This window comes from Bidens hawaiensis, unplaced genomic scaffold (genome assembly GCF_021521415.1).
Source record: "Bidens hawaiensis isolate Kalapana, Puna unplaced genomic scaffold, B.hawaiensis_p1.1 tig00022546_1, whole genome shotgun sequence".
In the NCBI taxonomy this organism is placed as follows: domain Eukaryota; kingdom Viridiplantae; phylum Streptophyta; class Magnoliopsida; order Asterales; family Asteraceae; genus Bidens; species Bidens hawaiensis.
The window spans coordinates 221,318-248,735 of NW_027493517.1; the positions used below are offsets into that span (position 1 = coordinate 221,318).

Sequence of the window (27,418 nt, forward strand, 5' to 3'; positions counted from 1 at the left end):
GAAGTCTTTCAATAAAAAGTGTCAGATTTAATACCGTTAACACTAAAAACGATCAACAAGACTTGAAAAGCTGGAAAGAACAGTATCATCAGTCACTTGCATTGATCAACCAACTGTTTGCATGGCTCTATCAAAATTTTCTTCTGCGGTTAAACCCCGTTTGACCAACAGGTGTTCTGGATCGGACAGTTTCAACTGACTGCAAAACAAACGGGTTATAATATGCTAGGAGCTAAACAGATGTCTTTTACGGGTCGGGTCCAGTCAAACTTTGACAAAAACACTTAATACATCGTGTATAACAATAACACTTTAGAAGGTCTTATGCATTCTAATATTTTCACAATGATTTCAGCCCATTTAACCCGTCCAATCCGTTTTCTTTTCAGTTCAACTATAAAACCCATTGACCGATTAAAAATTAGAAAAAAAAAAAACCCAAATCAACTCATTCAGCCATTTGTATCTAAAAGGGTTGAATTTGCCACCTAAATTTCAAATAACAAGATTTTGTTGTGTATCATAGTTTTGTTGATTAGATAGCTAATCAGAATGACAAGTCAATAGAATTTAGCCCTTTTTTAAAATTATTATATAATCCATATATCCGCCATCCTCATTTCTGGTGTGAATGTCATAAATTTATGTCACAAAACAATCCATTCATAAACCTGATATCATTAAAGTATGTGCAATTTTCATACCTTAAAAACCGTGCAGAAGGTTTCCCAAGATGAAGACTGCATACAACCAAATTAGCCAGTGTTTCACGGTCCTTTGCATCCTATATTTGTGCATCAAAAAATTACATCAGGGTTAGCTAACAAATCAAAACAAGTTCTCGTTGAGACAGGTCATTTTTAATACAGGTCGAAAGGAGAAATGTTCAGCCAGGTTGACCGCAAAACACACCGTCAATTTACAAATAGTAATAACGAATTACCAGAACAATAATAATCCAAATGTAGAATGAGATGACTTAAAGAGGTTGAACGCATTAACAACAAACTTTGGAAATTTACCTTGTTTAGTGCTTCTAGTAAAAACGATTCCGCTTCATCAAAATTTCCCATGTGCATGCAGCATACAGCTTTCCCATTAAGTATTAAACTAGTCATCTGGTACTTCTCAGAGAAGTCCTGGAAGATGAGGTATGCTTCTTGTATCTTTGAACCACCCTAATTCACCAAACAGTTTGAGAATTAATAATAGGATAAATAGTAGATATTACATAAGATGACCTAAAAAGAATATGCACCACAGCTAAATTAAGCCATGCAGTTGCAAGCTGAGTCAGCGTGTGATCTTCGTCGATCTGTTGCATAACCCTCAATTGCTTCTCAGCATAATCTGATCGGTTCATCTTCAGGAATATGTGGACATTCAAGGCATATCTGGAAAGCACATAATGAATTAGGTCTATGGTTTTTGTTATATAAAACATACCATTTATGAAGGGCGTTTAAAAAAATAAATTATAATAGATAATTTTAGTAAAAGGCAAAGTAAGACTTAAAAGTTCCATAGTCCCTCCAGCATTTGTGTGTTTAAGAGCTTCATTGTAGTCTTGCTCATGCATGAATATGGTCCCTGCAATAAGCCTTAGTATTGGATTGTTCCCAATGGCAGCATCACCCAAATACTCTTTTAAACTTGAAATTGTGCTTTCCTGTAAAATTTAGAAACCAAATTATAATAAAACATTTGGTCCACTAACGCCATTTTTGCTCATCTTCATTAACATCTGATTCTTTCAACTTTGCAACCAACTCAATATCTTGTCATGTTTTTATATCATTAATGATGCAGTTTATAAAAAGATAAAAACTATTTGAGGGGCACAAAACTCAACACAGCAATAACACTAGCCTAAATTACTGCAGAAAAATTCATGAGTAAGCACAACATCAAAACAAATCAGGTGATACAATCCCAATTTGAGTACTTAAGCAAAGTAACATATTGGCATCCATATCAGGTCAACTAAGCTTCTCATTTCAAATATACGAAACTGATTTTGAGCTCAAAAGAACGAATACTCAATATTTTTATTAGAAGAAATTTTTTAACTATATCATTCATATAAAGAAATGAACAGAACTCATCAGTCTGGTTTTAAGTTTGTAACATAATGCACACCAACCATGATTCCAAAAGTCACAGGTTTGATCACAAAAGTCAGACCCGGCTGTGTTTTCAAGTAAGAATGGTGCGCTTTTGCACCAAAATCGGCGGCACCTCAAAAATGTTATACACATCAACATAATTGGAATTGTTACTCTGCTACACACAAATATTTATCCATGTCTCAGATATTTAAATAAATCTTAAAACTATTTGTCATATAGAATGTCATGCATCACATAAAAAGGTAATACCAAGGAAACATCTAGACTCGAATCGTTGGATTAGTAGTCATGATGATCACAAATTGTAACTTTAAAATAAAACTTTCAACTAAGAAAATGCTGCAATTTCCATGAAACAAAAGTACATTTCACTATCTCAGTAACATTCTACACATGGATTCTCCATTTGTTCACAGTAACACAATCCTCACTCCACAACTAAACTTTCAACAAAGTTTGGAAGCTTACTCGAAACTCAAAATGAAAGTTACTGCAATTTCCATAGAGACACTCCTTTTGTTTCACGGTAATGTTACTTATGTATCCTGAGCTTATATTCATGTTATATACTGATAACAGATTAACAGGTAAGAAATAATGTACCTACGTATAATGTGCGTGCAAATCATATCAAATACAATACACAGCTCTCCTATTATCCTAATTCCTATGCATAGATAGGAGACTGAATCTGAAAACAGAAATGTACAAGCCTCAATGCACACGTTAGTACGTAAAATACGTAACAGAAATGTACAAGTATCAAACTAACTGTAGTGACTAACAATTAACTATGCTCTAATATATACGGATATACCTAATTAGAGTGAGATCCGGTACAAACGAAATTAATCTAACCTACTAAGCATACAAATACCTAGAGTAACTATTATTACTTTACAGTTTTAAACTAATAATAATAATAATAATAATTACGCTAGTAGTTTGTACGATTTTCACAAATAATAATATAAATCAAAGGAAACTTCACCTTATTATCAGGACTGAACAGATACAAGGCGAGCAGTTTCACGGCTTGAAGAGGCGTGGCCGCAGAGGAATCGATTTCGTTAATCACAAGCTATCAAATCAATTAACGAAACGAAATCAATAGCAATTGAGCGAATGAATTATAACGGAATGATGTACCTGATAGCTTCCGAGTGCGATGTAGGATCTGTAGACGAGGCAATCGCGTTCGACGGCGTCATCTTCGGAGAGGTTAGGTACGTCACTGGTGTTGATGGCAGCTTGAAGTAGAAGTTGTTACGCAGATTGAATAACACGTCTGGTGCCGTAGTCGCCATGGTTAATTGGATCTGGATCGGAGATGGTAACAGATCCGAGAGAGATGACGAAAGATGTTCAGGAAAGAGTTTGTGAAATTTTTGTTATTTATTTCATTTCATTTCACAGACGTCATTTTTATTTTCATTTTTATTTTTTCGACTAATGATAAGACCGCAATGCTATGGATGCGGAGTGGCGTGGTAGGGACGAGAAGAGGACCCTCTCTCTTCATTCTCACACATGCATGCATATATGGAGAAAAAGGTTCATGTGTATTTTAATTTTAATATGAGAACGTAGAAAATAATATCAATTTATAAAAAAACAAGAATGTAATAAACAATACCAATCTACATAAACAATGATTTATAATAACAAAGAAAAAAAACCTAAAAATTACAACAAAAGAATCAAAATCAAGAACAAAATAATAATAGCATATACTAGCAAATATTTATAACAACAAAAGAAAAAATCTAATAATAACAACAAAACATAAATTAGCAAATACTTATAATATCTCATGATCGAAAATTAGCAAATACGAACAAAAAATAACAGCAAATACCTATAAAAATAAATCTAATGATAACAACAAATTGGTTCTCACTGTTCTCATGTTAAAAATAAAATGTATTTGATTTTATTTCTACATATATATGTGTACTAGGCTATATACCCGTGTGACACACGGGTTGATCAATTAATTTTTAAAACATATTAGTTATTATGATGTATGAAACTTAAAAAAAATATTATGTAACCAATTAAATAAAATGAACATATTTGTACACATCTAGCTTTCGTGTTACATTTGGTGTTTGGTATAAAAACACTTTAGTGTATAGATATGAATATTAAATAATATAAATAATTAAAAGCTTGTTTTGTTTTTGGATGTTATGTTGTTGGTAAAAATATATAAACTTTAGGAATGGTGAAAAGGTGAAAAAAGTGAATAGTTTATTGGATAGAAATTTTGTTACCATGTTGGTAAAAGAATTTAAAACATAATAAAGATAATACTTTTTAGTTTTCAATAAAGTTTTATAATTAATGTCAAACATATTAATCAATTATGTGTAAGAAATTTAAAATTTAAAGTATAAAATAAATATATAAAAAACTAAAAATATAAAATGACTTAAAATATTTAAATATATTTACAAATCAATTTCAAATTTCTAAATACTTCTTTGTATACAACATTTAATGTTGTATTTGAAAGATTGACATCACTATCTAGAATAACAACTTTAAGGCCGTCTCGTCTTGTAACTCTTGATAATGCGACATACAACTGACCATGTGTAAAAACTGGTTTTTTTAAAAAACAAACAAACTCTTGATAGTGATTGTCCTTGACTTTTGTTTATGGTCATTACAAAACATACTGTAAGCAGAAATTGTCTTCTTTGTAACTTAAGGTGGAGTTTTTTATCTGTAGGTACGAAAGTAATTCTTGGAATGTAATGACGATCTCCAATGTGACTTCCGGATATAATCTCAACTTGTATAATACGATTTCCCAATGAAACCACCTTTAATCGAGTTCCGTTACACAAGCCACTTTTTTGGTCAACATTTATAAGAAGCATAACTGGAACACCTATCTTTAACACTAACCTATGGTCCGGCAAACCTAAAGCTTTAATTCCATTAAGAATATCAGGTGAGCATAAAGATTCATCTAAATTCTCATTAACCATTTCCGTTGGACATATACTATCTGAACTTAGATATTCCCTTTCATCTCCAGGAAAAATTGAGAGTAGCCGCTCGTTAATTTCTTGAACAACATCGTTTTTTTGGAGCGAGTATTGCTCTTTCATGAAAGAAATTAAGGTCATTGAAGTTATCTAGAACTGACGGATACACAACTCTATTAAATCAGAAATGGGATCTGATGAATCTTTGATGAGAAGATCTTCGGGTATTTCAATTGTTGCTTCACCGTCATTGTTACCACCAACATTACCTTCCCCAATATCTAGAAGCCATTTTGCAAACATCCTAGTTTGCTCTATGTCAAACGAATCATTTGAGGTAGTCAACCTCAAGTTTTTTGTCAATTTAAGCACCTTGCAGTTTTTCCAAATGTAAGACGAACTTAAAGAAAAATTTACAATTTGTTGCCTACTTCCACTTGGTACAACTGGTAGTATTTGGCGGAACAGATCTACTAATTCTTTGATTCCAGTTAGTAAGAGGGATCTTGAACTAAGAAATAGACCCTAGAAACTAAAAAAGGGTAAACCCTAAAAATAATAAAAAAATGATTTTTCTTGTGTATCATGGAAATTCTTTGAAGAAAGGCAAGAATCAAATAATTTTCTATGGTAGAACAAAATATCTTTCATTTCCCCCTCTACTAGATTCTTTTTTTTGAGTTCAAATTCTGATGATGCTCCAGATGCAGATCTGAATATGTCTTTTAAAGATCTGTCCAAAGCTTCAAATCCATGTTTATGTATCATTGGTGCTTCATCCCAGATAATAAGCGATGTTTGTTGTAATAAACTTGCAAGATCGCTATCTGGCTTGATGAAACAGAAAGAATCCTCAACTAAATTTATAGGAATGTGAAATCGGGAGTGTGCAGTCCTACCTCCAGATAGCAAAAGAGATGCGATTACACTTGAAGCAACACTTAAAACGATCTTGCCTTCAGATCTTATAGACACACATAAGGTCTTCCAAAGATATGTTTTTCCCGTGCCACCGAAACCATGAATAAAAAATACACCTCCTTTCTTCTTATCAACCGCTGTCATGATTTCTTCATAGATATGGCGTTGTTCATCAGTTAATGAAGATAACAGCTGACAAAACTCTTTACCTAATATGACCTTGTCGTAAGCAAGTTCTTCACTAAGTAAAAGATTATTTGCGGAAGATATACAATCATGATCAGGAAAAGGCACGGTTGAGAACCTTTTGAGACTGTAATTATTTCTAAGCAAAAACTTTTCAATCTCAAACAGTGTCAGGTTCTTAATTTGTTCTTCATGAAGTACTAAATCTGTGAAGTTTAAATAACAATTGTTACATTAAAATAAACAAATTAATGTGTAACAGTAAGTATACAAATATGATATAAAATGATTTAATTCATAATACCTGGATGCTATAAAGAACACGTTGTTTGTATAGAATGTCATCTTACAAGTAAGTCCATGTACTTTCCCACACAAATTCAGGTCTGGAGACACTCTCTAACATTAACATTGTACAAAATAAAGTTCGTAAATAAGAACCATATCCGGTGAAGCTTGCTTCTACAATTGCTTCAACGAATTCATTGTCGTCATCCAAAAGGCCATATGCATAACATGCATCTCTAAATGTAGGAAATACAACATTATTTACTGTTCTAATTTCCTCAAATGTTGTTGGACCTTTTACTTTATTCAACATAATTCGTAAATAATATGCTTCACCGAGAGAATGAGAAACTGAATGAATTCTACCAATTGAAAACCCTTTTTTCCTTGGTTGCCACTCACGTTTGTCGATTTTCCAAACAAATTTTGTAGGAAATTCGATGTAAGTTAATTTACGTGCTTCCGGATAACTTTTATTGCAATTCAACCACTCTAAAAACATTGAAGCAGCCACTGAAGGTTTATCTAAGACATCGTCTATATCATCAAGTTCCTCATATAAAACAGGTCGTTGTCCTGGAAGATGAAAAGGAAGCCTAATGACCGAAGGATTCCTGTAATGTATATCAAAAGAGAAAATTCGCCACGATGCTTCACATGCAGATATGTATCTATAACTATAGTAGTCTTTTATTTCATCAATATTCTTCTCATGCTCATCATTTTGCTTGTAACTTGATACAAAACAAATTGAAGCCCTATCATGCCCTTTGTTTATATATTTAAACAAATATTTGATTGAACCTGCCTGATTGCACCACTCCACATTGATGTGTGCTTGATATCTTTTTAAAAGTATTTTGTTATATGGAACAACGCTTCTATTATCTAACTTCACATCTAACTTCTCAACAAAAAATCCAGCCTTACGTCTTCTATATAAAGGAAAACCTTCACCATCTATGCATGTAGATTCTCGGAATTTCTTTGGAAAATTTTTAGAACACTTCCCGTCAATCATGCATGGACAATTCTTATTTTGAATTCCACAAGGACCATGAATCATGAACTCCTTTACAAGATAATACAATTTTGGATCTTCGTTTTTGTCTGGTATTTCAGCTGAAATAAATGGATCGACATAATCGACGGTTGGAAGTTTGTGATAGGCATGCATAAATAAGCACAAATGAGCATAAGGCAAACCACGTTTTTGAAACTCCACGGTATATACAACTAAAATAAATAAACAAAAACAAAAATAAAAGTATGTCTTAGAAATGAATTTTGCAAAGAAGTAAAAATTTGTAAGTTAATAATAAAATAATATTTCATAATAAAAAATTGTATACAACATAAAGTTTAAGGATGTATCTTTATGGTATGTTAATGTTATTATATCTTGTGGTTGTATCATAACGAAATATTGAAGTTTCTTCTTGTGGTATGTTAATGTTATTTTATGTTTTGGTATCTTTATGTAACACCTAAGACACTTTATCTTTAAGCTTTAATGCTTAAGGTTATGTGTTAAACTTCTTTATAAGTATTTATTTTGGTTTTGAAATATATGGCTTATGTTTGATCTATTTCCCAACTTTAATTCATACATGCATGTAACCTACTTATAACTATTTTGTTATAAAGAAATGTGAATGTAAAAACATGCGACTAATAATATGATGATGTTAATATGATGATGTTACATACCTGCTTGAACTTTTCCAAGCATTGCATTATCCCTTATGTCTTTAATCATGAAATCCAACTTGATTTTAAATAATCTGCATAAGATATCAGGTCTATCTTCCGGCTTAAGCGTTGTTTCTTCTAGAAATCTCTTAACTTCTGGCCATTTTGGGTTACATGTGATTGTTATGAAAAAATCCAGAAATCCATACCGCTTACAAAGAGACATGGCATCTAAATAGTTTTGCAACATGTACCGCGCACTACCAGTAAAAGAGGAAGGTAATATAACACGCTGACCAATTTTTGAGACATCAATTTTTCCTTGATCTTTAACCAAGCGTAGATTCTCGAAAGTTTCGCATCTAAATTTCTTTTGTTGATTACGTATGTAAAAGAGTCTTTCGCTTTCAATCATTGTATACGCATCAACCAAAAATTGTTGAAAAAGCCTCCTAGAATATAGAATCAAAGAAAAATGATTCAATCTGTCTTGGATTATGTAATAGAAGAACTCTCTCATTGTACATGTATTTCTTTTACTGGTGTTTGATGTTGAAACATTGCGATGAAGGATGTCTAATCTGTAACCATCATCACCGTAGATGAAAATTATTGGATATTGAAAGGGTAGATAAGAAGGATGTAGTTCACTAATACATTGAAGAAAACATTCTTTAGTCTTTAGAATAATATCTCTAGGTTCAAATGAGTTGTCAATGTCTCCAACTATTAAAGCAGCAACTTCAGAAGCAGTTGGCAAGTTATATGTCCTTCCATCTTGTTGCCTTTTTGCAATAAGGCGTAACTTTAGATTAGCATTAGGATTGCTTTGAAAACAATCTCGGGCCATTCTATAAGATTTGACCAACTGATTGTGTGAATCTAACATGGCCTTCAAATCTTGTATAATCTCAAGATCTAAAATCTCAGAGCTTGATGTGGAGACATTTTTGGTTTGACTGATGAAAAATTTAAAAAATACCAAGTAAGGTTTGATAAATAACATAAATTAGTTAAAATGGATTATTAATAATGTAGCTAACATACCCTAATGCGCCTTGTTTATTCGCAATCTCATTGTCAGTGTCATATATATATAACTGAGAGAATTTAGACTTTGATCCAGACGTTGGTAGAAGACTTCCAATGCTATGGTAATTTTCACCGCTGAGTCTGAATATAAAAGAAGCATTACCTTTGTTAATCGACGAATCAACTTTTCCACCCATGGAAGTAAAGGCAAACATTGAATTGTAACGACGAATGTTTTTCAAAAAATGCTTGCTTTTTGAATCCAAAGAAGTAAAAAGACTTTTATATTCAGATGGCACGGGCTTGAAATCTGGAATTTGTACTTTGCAGTAACCATAACATAGAGAAAAGCTTGATTTGGCCTGTCTTTGACTACTTCTTAAGGCTTCATCCTTCCACAACTTTGCATGACATCTTTGACATAGCTGAGTTTGATCACCATGATCCAAGTAATCTGGTAATGGTTATTTGTAATGTAATTAGTAACTTACTATATTACGGTAAAGTAAAACATACTTAATTTAATAACTAAAAGAATTAGGAAATAGAATATCACCTTTTGATGTACCAGAGAAAATGTCATTAATAAATTGTTCATCATGAAGATGATCTTCTTCTACAAAAGGTAATGCATAATTTTGTGATGCATGTTAGTTTGTAGGTTTGGATTTACCCTTGGAAGATTGTGTCGTGGTTAAAGGATTAGATTGAGTCATATAAAGTGATGAAGTGTTGTATGAAGATGCTTCAATATTGTTAACAGAAGTAGATGAACCTAAAAAGTTAATTATAATGTTTAAGAACATGAATATATACAAATGAAAATGAATAATATTTAGTAATTTGAAAATAGATATTTATTTGAATAAAACTATTTACATGTTATAGTTTTTGAAACTTGGGTTGATATTTTTATGGTTGAAGAATGAAACTTTATAGGTGTAGAAACAATGTTTGCCTTTTGGCTATCACGATATTGTTTTCTATTGAGTCGACACAACTTCGAGCTAGTATAAGAAGCATTGGTGATCAAAACTGTGAAGCATGAAATGTGTAATTAAAATGAATGATTACAAAAATATATAAAAAAAAATAATATCATATAAAGGATAAATAATTATTATACGATACCAAATGTGAATTAAAGAATTGTTATAAAGGATTGATTAATTTAAAATTATATTATAATGTACCATTTGTAATGTTTGAAACGGGAGGGCTTCTTTGAGCTGCTAAGTTGTTGGAAGTAAGTTGTATGTTATGCAAACCTGGTTTAAAAAATTAGGAAAACAAAATTACAACTGTTAGTAAAGAATTTTAAGTTTAGCATATGTTGTGTTATTATGAAAGAAATATATCGAAATATAATACCTCTCAGATTGTTTTGGGATTTTTTGTTATCCATATGTTGTTTTCTCATTTGTCTTTTTTCTTTTGAATCTATAAAATGTTACAACATATAAGTGAGGATAGAATAACTACAAAACAAATGAAATAAATTTATACCATTTGTAATGTTAGATAGTGGACTCCTAAGCTGTACATCTGAATAACCAATATAACATTGCATGTTGAATTAGTTTTTATAATGTAACGCCCGTTAATTCCGGTTTCAAGAATTAAAGATTGTAGAGTATGTATAACTCTCGGGACTTAACCTACGTTTCTCGAGAGCCTTTACGTCATCCCCGCTACATTAAAAACACTTAACCTTCCTTACAAGTCGCCAAATCTTGCAAATTCGAGGGACTTGGATGAAACATATTTGTAATATATCATAAACAAAAAAAAAAAAAAAACCCTAGCTGCTGCTGTTTGCGATCGGCCAAGTCCAGCCACCCCCTCCCTTCCTTGCTTCGACTTTTTGATCGATTCCAAGCTCCTAGAAGTAGTTCAAGGTATGTACTACAATCCCCAACACTCTTTTTGCTCACCCCTAATCGTTTTGATGCTCAATTTTGCCGAAACTTTTCGTTGGACAGATTTTCGGCCAAAGTGTAATTGACCCACTTCCCGTGGATAAAAATTAGAGTTTCCGGTGTAGAAAGATTCCCAGGTATGGCATTTACATCATATTAAAATTTCGTGGTCATTGGAGGTGTTTAGGTCGGTCAATCGATTTTAGTTCGAAAACTAAGGTTTATCGGGTGTAGAATTGCAAATTGTTGAGTTTGATGCGTTAATTGATCAGGTGATTGACCGAATCAGTTTGTACAGCCCTAGGGGGGTTTAAGGGCTGTGGAAAAATTATTTTTTTGATGCTCGGGGTTGTTGTGGTTAGTGCTTCGTCAATCTAGTAGGCAGTGCGCGAATTTTCGTTTAAACGTTAAAGTAAGAGTTGTAAAAAGGAACCGTCAACCCTATCAACTCTGGTGACATAATCTTGATGAGTGAAAAGATTTAAAATGGAATTTGGTCCATTCAGGGCTGATTCGTTTAACAAATGGTTTTAAGGTTTATTGCACGCGTATTTGACCCGATTTGATTATCCTTGGGCCTTGGGCCAAGTTGTTGGGCCTTGGGCCAAGGGTTGGGCCTTGGGCCAAGTGTTAGGCCTTGGGCCAAAGCGTTGAGCTTGAACGGCCCATTAGGCAAGAGTGTTCTTACGGTCTAGTTTAGTAACGCGTTGTGTATAATTTACAGGCCCTTGCTTGTGACTCTGCACTTAGGGATTTCCTAGCTCGTTGCAGGTGTTCGATTGATTTCAGGTGAGTTCATGATGCCCTTTTTACTCTTTTTACTTTTGGGCTAGCATGCACACCTAAGTGTTTTCTTATATGATGAAATGTTTTTAAACGAATTTATATAGGCTTGCTAGTATATGGTAGGCCTTGGGATGTTAAATATATATATATATATATATATATATATATGTATATACATTATTGCTTGGCCTATATTTGGCGATGTTGTAGTCGTTTCGACTACTGATGTTGTGTATGCCTACTTTGTGTTTGCATGCACTGATGTTACGTGTTTGGGTTGTACGTTTGCTCGAACCTAATGTTATACGTGGATGTTATATATATATACTGTTATATATATAGGGATGTAATTGAAATGATGTTTACATATACATTTTGTATATGTATGTATGAGGATGTTTAGTTTTCGGTAATGATGATTTGATGGATGCACCCTTTTACTTTTTTTAAAAACTTTTGGTATGACTATCATAACTATTACTACTGATATTATTTACTTAAAACTTGAACTCACTCAGCTCAAGCTGACTTTGTGTGCATGTTAGTGTGAGTTTCAGGTTAAGAAGAGGATGCATTATCGCTTGGACGTGCACGAAGCTACTTGGATGGTGAAGGGCATACGGGAATTGAAGTTTTATCATTAAACATTTATTTTTAAAAGTTTTTATTTAAAGATAATTATGTTGATTTTGGGCAAAGTTCCCGGGTTTTGGGAACTCATTTACTTATTTACGTTTCCGCCGAATTATACTCTGAATTGGTTATTTTAATGAAATGAATCATTTTTAAGTTTAAATATTTTCACAAGTGTTTTCAATGATTACCAACTGTGGGGTTCCCCGGGGTTCGGGGCCTTACATATAAATAAGTGCATTGTAATTGGGATAAGTAAACTTTGAATGACATATATCATAATGTATTGAAAATAAGACCTTGAACATTGGAACTGGATGCAGCAAATTTTGATTTTTTGGCATCTAAATCTAATTTCTTCTTCTTTCGAATAAGCTTTGTATAAATAAATTGATCATTTGTATCTGTATAAAAATTACAAAACTATATGAAAACCATTATTCCATAAGTATTAAGAAGTAGATGGTACAAGTAAATATGTTAGTAGGAAAAATAATTGTTAGAACATAGCACATAAAAATAATTTAGAATCTTCGTAAGTAAAATCAAAGTGATTGATAGTTAAAATAATATTTTATTTTGAATATGAAGAATATATTTGAATAAAGTATATGAAATGTTATTTTCAAACAAATAAGGTTAGCATGTGAATATTTTTGTAAAAAACATAAATATAACAAAACAAATACTAAATGAGTAACCAAAACATAAGAATAGTTGAAACAGATTGTCTTACATAAATGACTCCAACAAAAGGAAGTTAAAAGTTCAGAAAACATAGACCTTGGAACCATTCAACAAACTGGAATAGTAGTTTTGAAACGATAAACATAATTTCAAAGACATTAAAATAAAATGCAAGACAACGACACACAGAACATCAAGACTATAAAGTCTTCATTTTTCAAGCTTGGGAATGAGGAGAATTGGCTTGCCATGAGAACCAGCCTTGCTGGTGGATAACTCCCCAATCTCCTCAAGATCAAGACTCTCAGCCAAGTTTTTTTTTGAAATCTGGATTTTTGGACTTCCTCTTGAATGTTGCAGCTTCACCAACATGCATTTTTTCCATACATTTGTCATTGGAAATTTGTGACAAAGGAGTGACATTGTCATCCATGGTTTCAGAAATAGCCTAAAAAGTTATATAAACAAATTGTGTGAAGATAAATATTTGACATAATTAAAATTGAACATAAAAAGTTGAAAACAAAGTATGGAACATAGATTCTTTAAATAATTATAATACATTTATAATGTTAAGAATTTTAAATAGATTTTATTAAAAATGTGAATGTAAACATGTGTATTAGAGGTGTACAAACTGGTTTTTAACCTAAACCGGTTTCGTGTTAAACTGAATCGGTTATCAGTCAAAGCAGTCAAAACCGGTTTTTGTCTAAACAAAAACCCGAACCGGTTTAAAGGATTGGAAATTAGAAACTGGTTGAACCGGTTGGGGTTGATTACAAACCGATTTTGCTTAAACCGGTTCAAATCCGATTTTTCTTGTTTGAAAATGGAGAGAAGCTATGCAAGTTTAACTGTTTCCTTTTATGTCACAATTAAGAAATTAAATGTTGCACGATGTGAATTAATTGCGAAAAACCAGTTTCCAAATATAATCAGGTTGCAATTGATTTAGTCAATTTGTAAATCCGTTTGTATTACAAAAGATATTATCAATTACAACAAATAATTCCAATGGCATATTAGATGGAATGGATTATGAATATGCCATATATAAATGAATATTTAAGGGAGTTTTTTATGTTCTAAACGCATTCTGTTGAAGACATCGTTTTACAAATTAAATGCATATTGAAGAAACACTAAGTGACCCCGGGCAGATTACGGATAATCTGGGGGTTAAATAGATGTTTCCCACGAGGGTTAGGTCCGGCAAGATGGTTATTCTTCTGATGACCTGCAAAACAGACACCGTGAGCTCGTCACTGAGAAGGGGGGGTACCTCCTTGTGACCACCCTCCGGCGTGAGAATCAGACTAGATTGCTCTTGAATATAAGTGTATATTAAGAGAAATAGCTAGAGAAAAGATATCAGATAATATATGAAGATATAAGATAATGATACCGTTCCAACGTGTTGGAGTATTTATAGCCGAAGGTAGGTTTCCAAGCAGGTACAGCCGGTTGAATAGTATTTCTGTTCTACCAACTGTGGGCTACGCACGTGCCATGCTAATGGTTGGTGGGTCGGCAGCGGCTGATAGTGACCAGGGCGGCTGTGTACAATTCCTTTTCCACCAACTGCAGGCTATGGACGTGCCCCGACAGGGGTTGGTGAGTAGGCAGCGGCTGATAGTGACTTTAAGTACTAGAGCGTGCTGCCCGTCGTACTGTTGTCAGTGAGCTGTCGCAGCTTTGGTCAGATCTTTTGTCCATACCTGGGCAGGTACAGTACAAAAGATCCTCCAGTATCGTACGGACTGGCTCATTTGGGCGGGAGTATTCCCGGCTTTGGGCGGGAGTGTTCCCGGCTTGCCCATTCCTTCTTCAGGTGACATTACTGAATTATTTGAGAGTTAGTGCCTTGTGCGTGTAGCCTTGCTGTGCGGGTAGCCTTCCCTGATGGCTAGTATCCGTAGCTGCGGGAACAGGTGGAGTACGTCGACCATTGGGAGGCGTTTCCTGCGGGAGCAGCTTGCGTACTGCGCGTAAGGATGTCGCGTCTCTGAGCATGGTGGGTCCTGCGGATCCAGTTGGTCTTTGCGCAGACGTCCCTCTAAGGTGAGTCTTGCAGGTCCAACCGCGCAGACGTCCCTCTTTGAGGTGAGTCTTGCGGGTCCGACTGCGCAGACGTCTCTGTTTGAGGTGAGTCTTGCGGGTCCAACTGGGCTCTGTTGGGACCTACCTCTTCAAGTCCCCCCAGTCCAATGTTCTTCTCATGAATTGTTAATAAGTGAGGTGAACTTTTGGACTTAAGCAAAGGGGTTTTGAAAAGGGTTTAGTTTTAAGGTCTCCGCGGGGATTCTTCCCGCGGGTTTCCTAATGTTACGTGCAGAATTTCCCACTGTTCTGCTTGATCTTTGGGTATGATGCGGGTAGGTGTGTAACCTCCCCCCACGTCGGGAGCGTTAAGTTTCATTTGTGTAGATTCTCCACTGGGTTTTGGTAGTTTTAAACATAGTGATCAATTATGTTAAACAACCAATTCCATCTTGGAGCTTCCAACAATCTAGTTCTCAACGTTCCCGCTATGCGGGGATGTTATATCCCTTTCCGCAAGCATTGCCCAAAAGATCCTTCTTGGTTTCAATTCCCTGCGGAGTGCTAAGTATGTGAAGGGTTTCGCCTTGACATTGTACCCGCACTCGTCTTATAGTTACTTTACTTCCAAGGTATTCTTGGCTTCAATTCCCTGCGGGTGCTAAGTATGTGAAGGGTTTTGCCTTGACACTATACCCGCACCCGTCTTATAGTTACTTGGTTGCCAAGGTAAGGGGGTAAAGTCCCGCTTACTTTTGAATCTTTTTGAATCTTTTTGAATTTTTTTGAAATTCGAAGAGTTGGTGAAAGGATAAGAACAGTCCAACTGTTGAAGGGACGTCAGCGTGGTGTGACGGTTTCTTCTGACAGTTTCAGGACGTGCATGAAGTTATGGCGACGTGACAGTATATGGTCATTCCAGACGCTTTTTCAACGCGTGGGCGCGAGTTTTCGGGCGCGTGGGCACGAAGTTTACGGCACGCGTCCTGTCAACAGCTGTTGCCAGCGTGCTCTTTCCACGTGTCATAGTTTCATTGCACCTGCGCTTTCCTCTCTCCTCCGCATTAAATTCATCGCATTCATTGCGATGAGTATATAAAGGGAGGAGAGGATGCGTCTCAACTCACAGTTTCACTTCTTCTTCTAAGCGATTTCCGGCGAATACTCTAACTTTTCCGTCGAGCATTCTCCTGAAATCGTTCTTTCCATCCTTCAAAACATGTCTTCCATCCGTGATCCTGAGGCTACTGCCGAGGAGTCCGACATGTATATCGAGAACCCGACGTCTGACAAGGACGATAATAGTACTGCCGGGGAGTGCCAGTGTGCTCTTTCCGTCGACGTTTATCAGTACATCGTCAGGAAGTTCATGCTCGAGCCTTTCGAGCCTGAGTTTCCTGAGCCTCACCAGACGGTGTACGATGCCCCCAAGGGCAAGATAGGGGTGTATGCTGCATTCTTCATCTATGAGAATCTCAGGTTCCCATTGACGAAGTTTGTGTACCGTGTTTTGGAGAGACGGTGTACACCTAACGGATGTGCACCCGATGGCGATCGCAAAGGTTCGCCATTTTGAATGGGCGTGCCATATTCTGGGCGTTGAGCCCCGCGTCGACCGCCTGATGACCTTCTATTCCTGGAGGTGCATCCAGGGCTGGTATACCTTGGTCAATCGGATCAAGGGTTTGAAGATCTGCGCTACCGAGCGCAGTCTTCGTTCTTGGAAGCGGGAGTTTTTCTATGTCTCCGCTCGCGTCGTCCCCATTGCGATGACGTTCAAGAACGGGAGGGCGCTCCCTAGCCTTCACGCCTCCAATTACCAAGAGGCGGAATGGTTCGCCAAGATCTCCCAGATCCAGACTCCGGTTTACCGCTTTGCGGAGTCTGGGATGGTGATGCTTGGGATGAGCCGGGTATGGAAGGATGCTGGGGCAGAGGCGCCACAGATTCCCATCGTCCTCGAATACGGTTTGAACTCTATCCCTTGCGATATGCTTCATATCTTTTGGCTGATTTAGGGTTTTTCTTCTAACTGCTTTTCTGTTTATTTTCAGAGGGGAACAATTTGCAGTCGCTTCTGCAACCGCGTGAGAGCGGTGGTCCCGCTCGGCTGGGTACTCGTGCTCTCGACGAGAACGAGTTGCCCATCTTGGAGCAAACGGCGGATAGGTTCGTGGAGGTCTACCCGCCGGGCCACGAAATTTTGAGCGCCACGCGGCCAGGTAAGGGTTTCTTTAACCCCCGTCCTCTCTATGCTCAAACCTCTGCTGGAATTCCTCTAATTTTGTCATCTTCTGATGAGGAATCCGCAGACGGTCCTTTCTTCATGAGGAAGAAAACAGCTGGCGCGAAGGGCAAGGCGAAGGTTGCCTCCACCGCCGATCAGGGGAACCGGTCTGACTCGGAGACCGAAAGTGAGGAGGTGGCGGGGAACCCTGGTGGTGGTGAGACAACTGTCCCGGAGGTTGAGACAGCTGTCACCTCCGATCCGCCCAGTACGACGGTGACCGGCGTGAAGAGGCCGGCTCCATCGGGTTCGTCCCCGCCTGTCAGAACCTTCAAGCTCAAGAAAACTCGTAAGTGTAAATTAATCTTACCCGCAATTCTTTCCGCCATTGTTTTTAATATCGTCTTCATGCAGGCGTGGATGCTACCGCATTCCAGAGTGGAGCGGGGAGGAGCGTCTCTCGACCCATGACGGTAGGTTTGGTCAACCTACCCGAGGCGATGACCCAGGCGGCCGCGCCTGTTTCAAGTGTTGGTTCAGTTGCTCACCCGGTTGAGGCAACTGTTCCAATTGTGACGTCTTCTCCGCCGGCTGTCAGTGTCATATTCACTGCATCCTTCACTGAGCCGGCGGTGATTGTTTCTGCGGGCTCCTCCGCAGCGGCGGCCATGGTTGTGAGTTCACCTCCAGTGAGTTCACCTCCGATGGTCTCTACCGCGGCGGCTTCAACCGTGCCTCCGGCACCGGCGACTACCTCGTCCCCGGCCGGTTCAGCAGGTATGTTCAGCGTTGGGGCTTCTAGCCAATCTCTGCCTCCTTCCCATCTGCCTGACCTCTTGGATGGATATCCCTTAGGTTCGGGTGATGGGTTTGGCGGCTACCGGCCTGTTGTCGACCCTACAGGTGCGTAGGGTTATTTTGGCCTATATATATATATATATATATATATATATATATATATATATATATATATATATATATATATATATTTTGTTTTATATCATCTTTTCCTAACTGCTTTTTGTTTTTGCAGTGTCGGATTCGAATGAGGTGTATGTTCCGCGGTGGAACATCCGCCGAGGAACAACCCTTCAGACGGCTGTGGACTGCGTCGAGTGGGCGCGTCACGCGGCCCCAAGTGGCGCGTTGGGGGAAGCCATGTCTAGCTACCAAAAGGGTAGGCTGACAAATGAGCTTCGGATTCTCCTTGCCCGGATGCAGCCGGGCGTCGAGTTGCTTTGTCGTGAAAACGACAAGTTAAAGGCTGCGCGTATCCAAGAAGTGGCTCAGGCGCGGGCTATCCGGGAGGAGAACAGGAGACTTTCCGCAATTGCTGCGGAGAAGGAAAAGGCCTTCAAGGCCCTCGAGGTTGAAGTGCAGGCCCGGCTCGAGGCCCGTTCCAAGGTTGAAGAAACACTAAGTGACCCCGGGCAGATTACGGATAATCTGGGGGTTAAATAGATGTTTCCCACGAGGGTTAGGTCCGGCAAGATGGTTATTCTTCTGATGACCTGCAAAACAGACACTGTGAGCTCGTCACTGAGAAGGGGGGGTACCTCCTTGTGACCACCCTCCGGCGTGAGAATCAGACTAGATTGCTCTTGAATATAAGTGTATATTAAGAGAAATAGCTAGAGAGAAGATATCAAATAATATATGAAGATATAAGATAATGATACCGTTCCAACGTGTTGGAGTATTTATAGCCGAATGTAGGTTTCCAAGCAGGTACAGCCGGCTGAATAGTATTCTTGTTCTACCAACTGTGGGCTACGCACGTGCCATGCTGATGGTTGGTGGGTAGGCAGCGGCTGATAGTGACCAGGGCGGCTGTGTACTATTCCTTTTCCACCAACTGCAGGCTATGGACGTGCCCCAACAGGGGTTGGTGAGTAGGCAGCGGCTGATAGTGACTTTAAGTACTAGAGCGTGCTGCCCGTCGTACTGTTGTCAGTGAGCTGTCGCAGCTTTGGTCAGATCTTTTGTCCATACCTTGGCAGGTACAGTACAAAAGATCCTCCAGTATCGTACGGACTGGCTCATTTGGGCGGGAGTGTTCCCGGCTTTGGGCGGGAGTGTTCCCGGCTTGCTCATTCCTTCTTCAGGTGACATTACTGAATTATTTGAGAGTTAGTGCCTTGTGCGTGTAGCCTTGCTGTGCGGGTAGCCTTCCCTGATGGCTAGTATCCGTAGCTGCGGGAACAGGCGGAGTACGTCGACCATTGGGAGGCGTTTCCTGCGGGAGCAGCTTGCGTACTGCGCGTAAGGACGTCGCGTCTCTGAGCATGGTGGGTCCTGCGGATCCGTTTCCTGCGGGAGCAGCTTGTAATATCTTTTGTATTACAAAAGATATTATCAATTACAATAAATAATTCCAATGGCATATTAGATGGAATGGATTATGAATTTGCCATATATAAATGAATATTTAAGGGAGTTTTTTAAGTTCTAAACGCATTCTGTTGAAGACATCGTTATACAAATTAAATGCATATCATATACATAAATAGATCACAGCTAATCATAATGCATATGTAAACCGGTTTTTAACCGGGTTAAACCGGTGTTTTTCAAACCAGTTTCAAATAGTCAGGTTCAAACCGGTTAGAACAAAAAAACTCCAAACCGTGTCTAACCCGGCGGGTTACAGCTCCTTAAAACCGTTTTTTGTAAACCTCTAATATATATCATGTAAAAGTACCTTTAGATTGAGAGTTTTGTTGGACTCGACAGCAGCAGTGATTCCGATAGTAAGATCATCCAAGTTATCAGCCTAAATTATATGTACAAAAAGTTGTTAAAAATGGATAATTTAAAAAGTTGGCAAACTTAAAAATATAATAATAAACATATATGGATTTTGACAAATTATTGAAAGTTTATACAACTCATACATTCAAGTTAACGGTTTCTTGTGACTGCGTATCAGTGAAGCCATTGGTAAGAGAACCAGAGGTGTCAAGCTACAATGCATTTAACATATTGGTAATGAGAGGTGAATATAATGAATGAATATGATGAAAAAATATAACTTAAATCAAGTGCTAAATTATTAATATACCTCGGTGTTGTTTGCTTTTTTCTCAAGCTCAAATATGATATCCTTGTCATCAGTGAGTTTAGAAACAGCAAAAACCCATTTACCATAGTCGAGGTTATATTGACTGATGTCAATCTTAAATGCAAACTTTTTACCCAATAGAGCTAGAAATTCATAAGGAAACATCTCATTTTCAACACCCCCTGTAACATAAAAACATATGTTAAGGAAAGACTATATTAAAAATTAAGAAATATAAAATGGTTTAAATGTAAAATGGGAGTCTTACACATTAGTCTTTGCGGTTGTTATTTTTCAAACACCCCCATACTCTTCAAAAGTCATTACAAAATCAGATGAATAGGCTCTCCAAACACCCACAAACAGTAAACACACTCAAACAATGAGTAACCTCTTGAACAATGTAATCGCCATTTCAATAATCGTGAGTATGATTTCATTTGTGGCTTACACGATTTCAGTAACTGTGACTCGTAAGAAGCCGAAGCAGGAGCCGACTTCTAATGGGCCGAAGCCGGAAATGGTTATACCAGTGAACGATAATGTGATGAACTTGGATCGGCCGGAATTCTCAAGTTTCACGAGTGATGAACTTGGATGGAAAACTTGGAACTCTGATAATGTGATTATATCTTTGACAGATATTGAAGAGGTATGTACCCGCCTCAACACCAAGCAAGGCGGGTCAACCCACAAGATAAAGGCATTATGAAGGCACAAAGCCAAAACCCAGGCGCATCGCGCATACAAAACATGCTCAGGCATCATATGCTCGCGCATCACATATGCGCGCGGCGCATATCGCATGCTCTTGCACATCACATGCTCGCGTGTCACATATGCGCGTGGCGCACCAGCGCGCGGCGCATATCACACGCTCGTGCATATCACACCTGCGCATGAAATATCTGCGCGTGAGAATAAAAAGAAGACTTCGCGCATCCTCAGGATGGGCGCATATCACACGTGCACATAATCAACCTCGTCCTTATCCAAATCAGGATCAGGGCAACCTTGATTGTGCACGTCAGACACTCTTCTAGAAGGCATCTTTTTAAGGAGTAAGAATATGCTGATGTTGACAGCTGCCAAATGAAAGGTCGGCAACTCAGCATGACACATGTGCTACCACATGATTTCAACCAACGAGAAAGCGCCAGGTGTCCCAGAGGACACGTGGCGCAGTGCGATTGGAGGAGGCCAACGAGGCTGAGCCCATCCAGTGGAAACCCTAGCACTATAAATACAGCATCAACTCCACTTTGATGACACATTCATTCACACTCAATCATTGACAGTTACAAGCAGTGATATCACATTCAATCATATTGAATTATATTCACTCACAGTCAGTTACAGAAAAACACACAGTCACACAATCAAGAGTATTCAGCGATTCAGCAATACTCTTGAGATTTCACTGACTCACACTTTATTATCTTCTCCACAAAGATACTGATTCTCACGCCGGAGGGTTACCCCAAAGAGGACCCCTCTGTCCCTTTCTGAGGGGTAAGTAACGGCGCTGTTCATTTTGTAGGTGGAAGAACACAGATTCAAAGGAACCATCGGTGAAACAGTTTAATCATACCCGAGGAAAGTAGATCTGCTACCAGTGAGTAGATCCACGTTTCTTCATTGGCGCCATCCGTGGGATTACAAACGGCAATCAGATCTCATCCAGATCTGCGAAAAAAAAAAAATCAATCACCATGGTTTCTGGAGTTCGTAACGTTGATCAAGCTCTGGAGGATATTGAACGTGAGGGTGTTAACGACGGACAGCAGGTTCTGAGGGTTCCGCGTGATTCTACGCGTACCACCAGCAACCGTCCCTTCGTCACAACCCCTCACGGCCAGACTGAAACTCCTCCAGACGATCACACGTTACAAAATATGGCCGGCGCGAAGCTGAAAGGACCAATGGGTCCAGAAGATGAAGCAAACGATCCGAATGAATGGCTCATAAATGAGCAGCGGCGTCTGATGGAAAAGTACACTGAAATGATCAAACAGAAGAAGCTAGCCGACCAAACACAAAGGCAAGCGATTGATAAGCAGCCTACAAAAAGGCCGCGCGCGCCGGAAGAAGGGCATTCTGTTCACACTGCACACACTGAGTTCAGTGATGAAGAAGTGCATAGCATGAGGAAGACAAGGGATACTCATGCAGGAGGCTCGCAGCTACGCGCGCCTGTGAACATGGCGCCTGGGGCCAGAGCAGATCTGGATCTGCACATGCCATACAGCCCACCGGTCAGAGGGCAAGTTGACGTAACCACACCCTACAGACCAGCCATCCTGGTAAAACACTCAAAGTTTACTGCGCGCATCGCGCAGGCTCCCATCCAGCACAAGACCAAGATGCCAAGTGGTCTGGGCAAATATGATGGCACAACAGATCCAGATGACTTTTTGCAGGGTTTCTATAACACGGGAAACCTAGAGAGCTGGACGATGCCAACATGGTGTCATATGTTTGCTCGCTGCCTCACGGGCGCTGCGCGGGTATGGTTCGAAAGCTTGCCGACAGGGCAAATTGATGGGTTCGAGGAACTATTAGAAAAGTTCCAAGCCCACTTCGTACAGCAGCGCAGGCACACGCGCGATCCTGATGACATCATGCACTGCATACGCAGGAATGATGAAACGATTGAAGATTACATCACTCGTTTCAATCAGGAGTCCCTGGCAATCGGGGGCATAACTGAGCAGCTCCTGCGCGTGGCCTTTATACAAGGCGCGCGCAGTGATCAGTTACGACGAGCTCTCGTAAGCAAAGATGGTATGCCCACCACGTGGGCCAAGTTAATGGAGGCATCGCGAGTTTTCGCGAGAAATGAGAAACAGATTGCCCAAGATAGGGCAAGAGAAAGAGCGCATCAGGCTGAATCACCGCGCAGCAAAGAGAAGAGGGCCAAGCAGAACTCTGTATGGTCCAGGTTGCAGCCAACAAGTTTTTCTTCCGCGGAAAAACAAGCGCAACCAAGCTCACCCCAGCCCCAAAAGGATGCTCGTAAACACGGGGAGGGTGACAAGAGGGAGGGCGGCAGAGATCCCAGCAGACCTCTGCCAAGAATATGGACTCCCCTCACTAAAACACCTTCACAGGTGTTAAGTACTGAGAATGTCCAATTCAAGCCTCCCAAACAACTACACTACAAGGGACCGCAAAACAGTGGCAAATATTGTGAATTTCACAGGTCCCCGGGCCACAACACCGACGCATGCCATCATTTAAAGGATGCGATCGAGAAGGATGTAAAGTCGGGCAGGCTGGCTCACTTGGTAAAAAACCAAAGAATAGAAGATGAGCAACCGGAGGGAGCCTCTGCCAGCAAGAAGTACAAAAGAATCTGTGTGGCTGAGGGGGGACGACAAGGGCAGACGTCAAGAAAGAGAAGCGCGCAAATTCACGGAGATTGGCGCGAGCAGCAAGTCATCTTCCCAAGAATCAGGGGAGGCCCTTCAATAAGCAGTCCTCTAGTCATTACCACACACATTGCTCATTACGAGGTGTCAAAGGTCCTGGTGGACACTGGAAGCGAATCTGACATTATGTATGAGCAGTGTTTCAGAAAGTTAGACCCGGCAGACCAAGCGCGGCTCGAAATTGTGAACGCACCGATCTGTGGTGTCTCAAATGAAATCATACATCCCCTAGGCCAGATTCAGTTTGAACTAACTATGGGGGATGATGAGCACAAGCGAGCCGAAGTTGTCAACTTCTTGGTCTTGCCCACCACGTCATGCCACAATATGATCCTGGGTAGGGGAACGATTGCCCAATTTAATGCTGTACCGTCGCCAGCGCACGGCGCATTGGGGATCCCTACACCAACAGGCGTAGCATTTGTTTACCGCGATCATTTGTGCGCAGTGACAAGCACGCCGCGGGAAGGGAGAATGAAACTTACAATGGCTGACAATGCGCCAGAGAAGTGGATTTTAAACCCAAAATTCCCAGAGCAAACGGTCACAATTGGCGCTACCATTTCGGACGAAACGAGATTGAGAATGAAAAAGTTGCTTACAAAATACACGTCGGTTTTCGCGTGGCAACACTCCGATATGACGGGGGTCCCGCGAGACTTGGCGCAACATTCTCTTAACACGTTTAAGTCGGTGGAGCCAATTGCACAGAAAAAGAGAATCATGGGGGATGAAAAGGCGAAGGCCATGAATGAGCAAGTGGAGGACCTGTTGCGCGCAAACATCATCCGCCCAATTCGATACCAGACATGGGTAGCCAATCCTGTGATGGTAAAGAAAAGCAACGGGTCATGGAGAATGTGTATTGACTTCAAGGACCTCAACAAAGCATGTCCGAAAGATTGTTACCCCCTCCCAAACATCGACGCAAAGGTGGACTCCGTGGCGCCATTCAAGCTCAAATGTTTCCTGGATGCCTATAAAGGCTATCACCAGATTCAAATGGCACCACAGGATGAAGACAAGACGGCCTTCAGAACCGACAAGGGTGTTTTTTGTTACACAAAAATGCCCTTTGGTTTAAAAAATGCGGGAGCAACCTATCAGAGACTTATGGATTCGGTTTTCAGTGAACAAATCGGAAGAAATCTAGAAGTCTACGTCGATGATTTGGTGATCAAGAGCAGGGAGGAGAGACAAATGCTCAAAGACATCGAGGAAACCCTTCAGCGCCTAACGGAGGTTAACATGAAGCTCAACCCGAGCAAATGTACTTTCGGCGCAGAAGAGGGGAAATTTCTTGGTGTAATGGTCACTAAGGATGGTTTCAAGGTGAACCCTGAAAAGGTGGAAGCCATCCTTGACATGCCTTCACCATCCACCATGAAAGAGGTTCAGAAGCTGAATGGTAGATTGGTGTCAATCAACAGGTTCCTAGCGAACCACGCCAGCAAATCTACTCCATTCGTTAACACCTTGAGGAACTGTTTGAAGAAGAGCCAATTCAAGTGGACGCCTGAGGCTGAGCAAGCTTTCACTGAGATAAAAGAATGTCTCATTAAATTGCCAGCGCTCACAGCTCCACTTCCTGGCGAGACCCTTACATTGTACCTGTCAGCTGGAGACCGCGCGATCGGCGCAGTATTATTGGTGGATCGCAAGGGGATACAAACGCCGATATACTATGTGAGTCGGGTGCTCACAGACCCTGAGACGCGCTATTCCATAATGGAAAAGTTAGTTTTGTCACTAACACACGCGTCGCGCAAGCTCCATAGATACTTCAATGGTCATCCTATTGAAGTTCTGACTGGTTACAACATCCAGCAAGTTTTGCGACGCCCCGCGCTCTCCGGAAGGCTGACAAAGTGGGCGCTGGAATTAGGTGAACACACGATCACTTATAAGCCCCGTCCAGCGATAAAGGGTCAAGTTTTGGCGGATTTCATCACGGAAATCCCAGACGGAAAGATTGAAGAAGCTCAGCGCGAGGTAGATCCTCCGCGAGCAAATGATGAAGAAGATGTTTGGAGGCTATTCACTGATGGAGCCTCCAACAGCGAAGGGTCCGGCGCAGGCCTCAAACTGATGGACCCTGATAATCGTGAATATACTTATGCTATCAGGTTGGACTTCAAGAGTACCAACAATGAGGCTGAGTATGAAGCCCTGCTGGCTGGTCTGCGCATCGCGCGCAAGTTTGGGGTTAAAAGACTAGAGGCGCATGTTGATTCTTACTTGGTAGCTGCTCAGGTCAACGGCCTATATGACGCCAAGGAGAACACAATGCCTCTGTATCTAGAGCAGGCAAAAAAGCTCGTTGAGCAGTTTGACTTCTTCAGAATAATACACATCTCGCGCAGCGAAAACAAGTCCGCTGACGCGTTGAGTAAAATGGCATCAACTAATTTTGATCACTTTGGCAAAGATGTCAGGGTGGAGGTAATGAGCAGCCCGTCAGTGCAAACGCAATCGGTCCTTGTAATTCATACAACCCCTTCATCCTGGATAACTCCAATAACAGAATTCCTGATGAAGGGGAAGTTACCGGACGATCGCGCACAGGCGAGAAAGATAAGACACAAGGCACAGAACTATGAATTACTTGATGGTACATTATATCGGCGCTCTTATCTTGGACCGCTCATGAAGTGCCTGGATGCTGAAGAAGCAACCTATGTGATTAGGGAGATTCATGAAGGAATCTGTGGAATTCACGCTGGCCCGCGCATGGTGGTTGCCAAGGCGATGAGCTCAGGCTACTATTGGCCAGGCATGTACTTGGATGCGCTAAAAGAAATCCAAAAATGCAAGGCATGTCAGAGCTACGCGCCAAACACCATGCGTCCAAAGAACAACTTGATTCCGGTCACCTCCGCATGGCCTTTCCACAAATGGGCCATTGATATTGTAGGGCCCCTGCCGCAAGCGCAAGGGCGAGTGAAATTTTTGGTAGTGGCGATAGACTATTTCACAAAATGGGTTGAGGCCAAGCCACTAGCAAAAATCACAGCTGAGGCGATGAAGCAATTTATCTGGAGCCACATCATTTGCCGTTTTGGCCTTCCCATGGAAATTGTGAGCGACAATGGCAAACAATTCACTGACAGGAAGATATCAAGCTGGCTCAGAGAATTGCACATCAACCAAATCTTCACATCCGTCTACCACCCTCAGGGGAATGGTCAAGTGGAGCGCGCGAATCAAAGTTTGCTAAATGGGCTGAAGAAAAGGTTGGAGGGAGAATCCCATTCTTGGGTCGAAGAGTTACCTAATGTCCTGTGGGCGCACAGGACATTAAGCAAAACTAGCAATGGCGAATCCCCGTTCAGCCTAACCTATGGGACAGAGGCTATGATCCCAGCAGAAATTGGATGCCCATCC

The 27,418-nt window shown here is 39.9% G+C and overlaps 2 protein-coding genes and 1 pseudogene across 3 annotated transcripts; all 3 read right to left on the reverse strand.

The window, feature by feature from the left end:
- Window positions 1–3,436, reverse strand: LOC143565840 (coatomer subunit epsilon-1-like; annotated as a pseudogene). Its single transcript, XR_013141138.1, has 7 exons — window positions 3,279–3,436; window positions 3,121–3,210; window positions 1,518–1,669; window positions 1,259–1,394; window positions 1,023–1,178; window positions 705–784; window positions 1–199 (listed from the first exon to the last, which is right to left on the reverse strand). The product of XR_013141138.1 is annotated as a coatomer subunit epsilon-1-like (transcript).
- Window positions 3,437–4,661: 1,225 nt separating this feature from the next.
- Window positions 4,662–5,128, reverse strand: LOC143565855 (uncharacterized). The gene is made up of 2 exons (XM_077052705.1): window positions 4,814–5,128; window positions 4,662–4,736 (listed from the first exon to the last, which is right to left on the reverse strand). Exons 1-2 carry the CDS (start codon window positions 5,126–5,128, stop codon window positions 4,662–4,664), a joined length of 390 nt encoding a protein of 129 aa, XP_076908820.1.
- Window positions 5,129–5,278: 150 nt separating this feature from the next.
- Window positions 5,279–20,875, reverse strand: LOC143565856 (uncharacterized). The gene is made up of 14 exons (XM_077052706.1): window positions 20,872–20,875; window positions 20,604–20,785; window positions 20,437–20,505; window positions 20,244–20,315; window positions 13,660–13,720; window positions 12,885–12,989; window positions 10,441–10,515; window positions 9,921–10,022; window positions 9,804–9,863; window positions 9,263–9,701; window positions 8,234–9,174; window positions 6,602–7,759; window positions 5,792–6,441; window positions 5,279–5,653 (listed from the first exon to the last, which is right to left on the reverse strand). Exons 1-14 carry the CDS (start codon window positions 20,873–20,875, stop codon window positions 5,279–5,281), a joined length of 4,293 nt encoding a protein of 1,430 aa, XP_076908821.1.
- Between the last annotated feature and the right edge of the window lie 6,543 nt (window positions 20,876–27,418).

Bases quoted from the DNA above. Each gene is read 5' to 3' on its own strand.
- LOC143565855 (XM_077052705.1), bottom strand. From the start codon at position 5,128: ATGGTTAATGAGAATTTAGATGAATCTTTATGCTCACCTGATATTCTT. The intron at 4,737-4,813 runs GTATGTTTTGTA...TAAAAAAACCAG, and splicing joins GAAGACAATTTCTGCTTACA to TTTTTACACATGGTCAGTTG.
- LOC143565856 (XM_077052706.1), bottom strand. The intron at 9,864-9,920 runs GTAAATCCAAAC...TACCTTTTGTAG, and splicing joins CACGACACAATCTTCCAAGG to AAGAAGATCATCTTCATGAT. The intron at 9,702-9,803 runs GTGATATTCTAT...AACCATTACCAG, and splicing joins TTTCTCTGGTACATCAAAAG to ATTACTTGGATCATGGTGAT.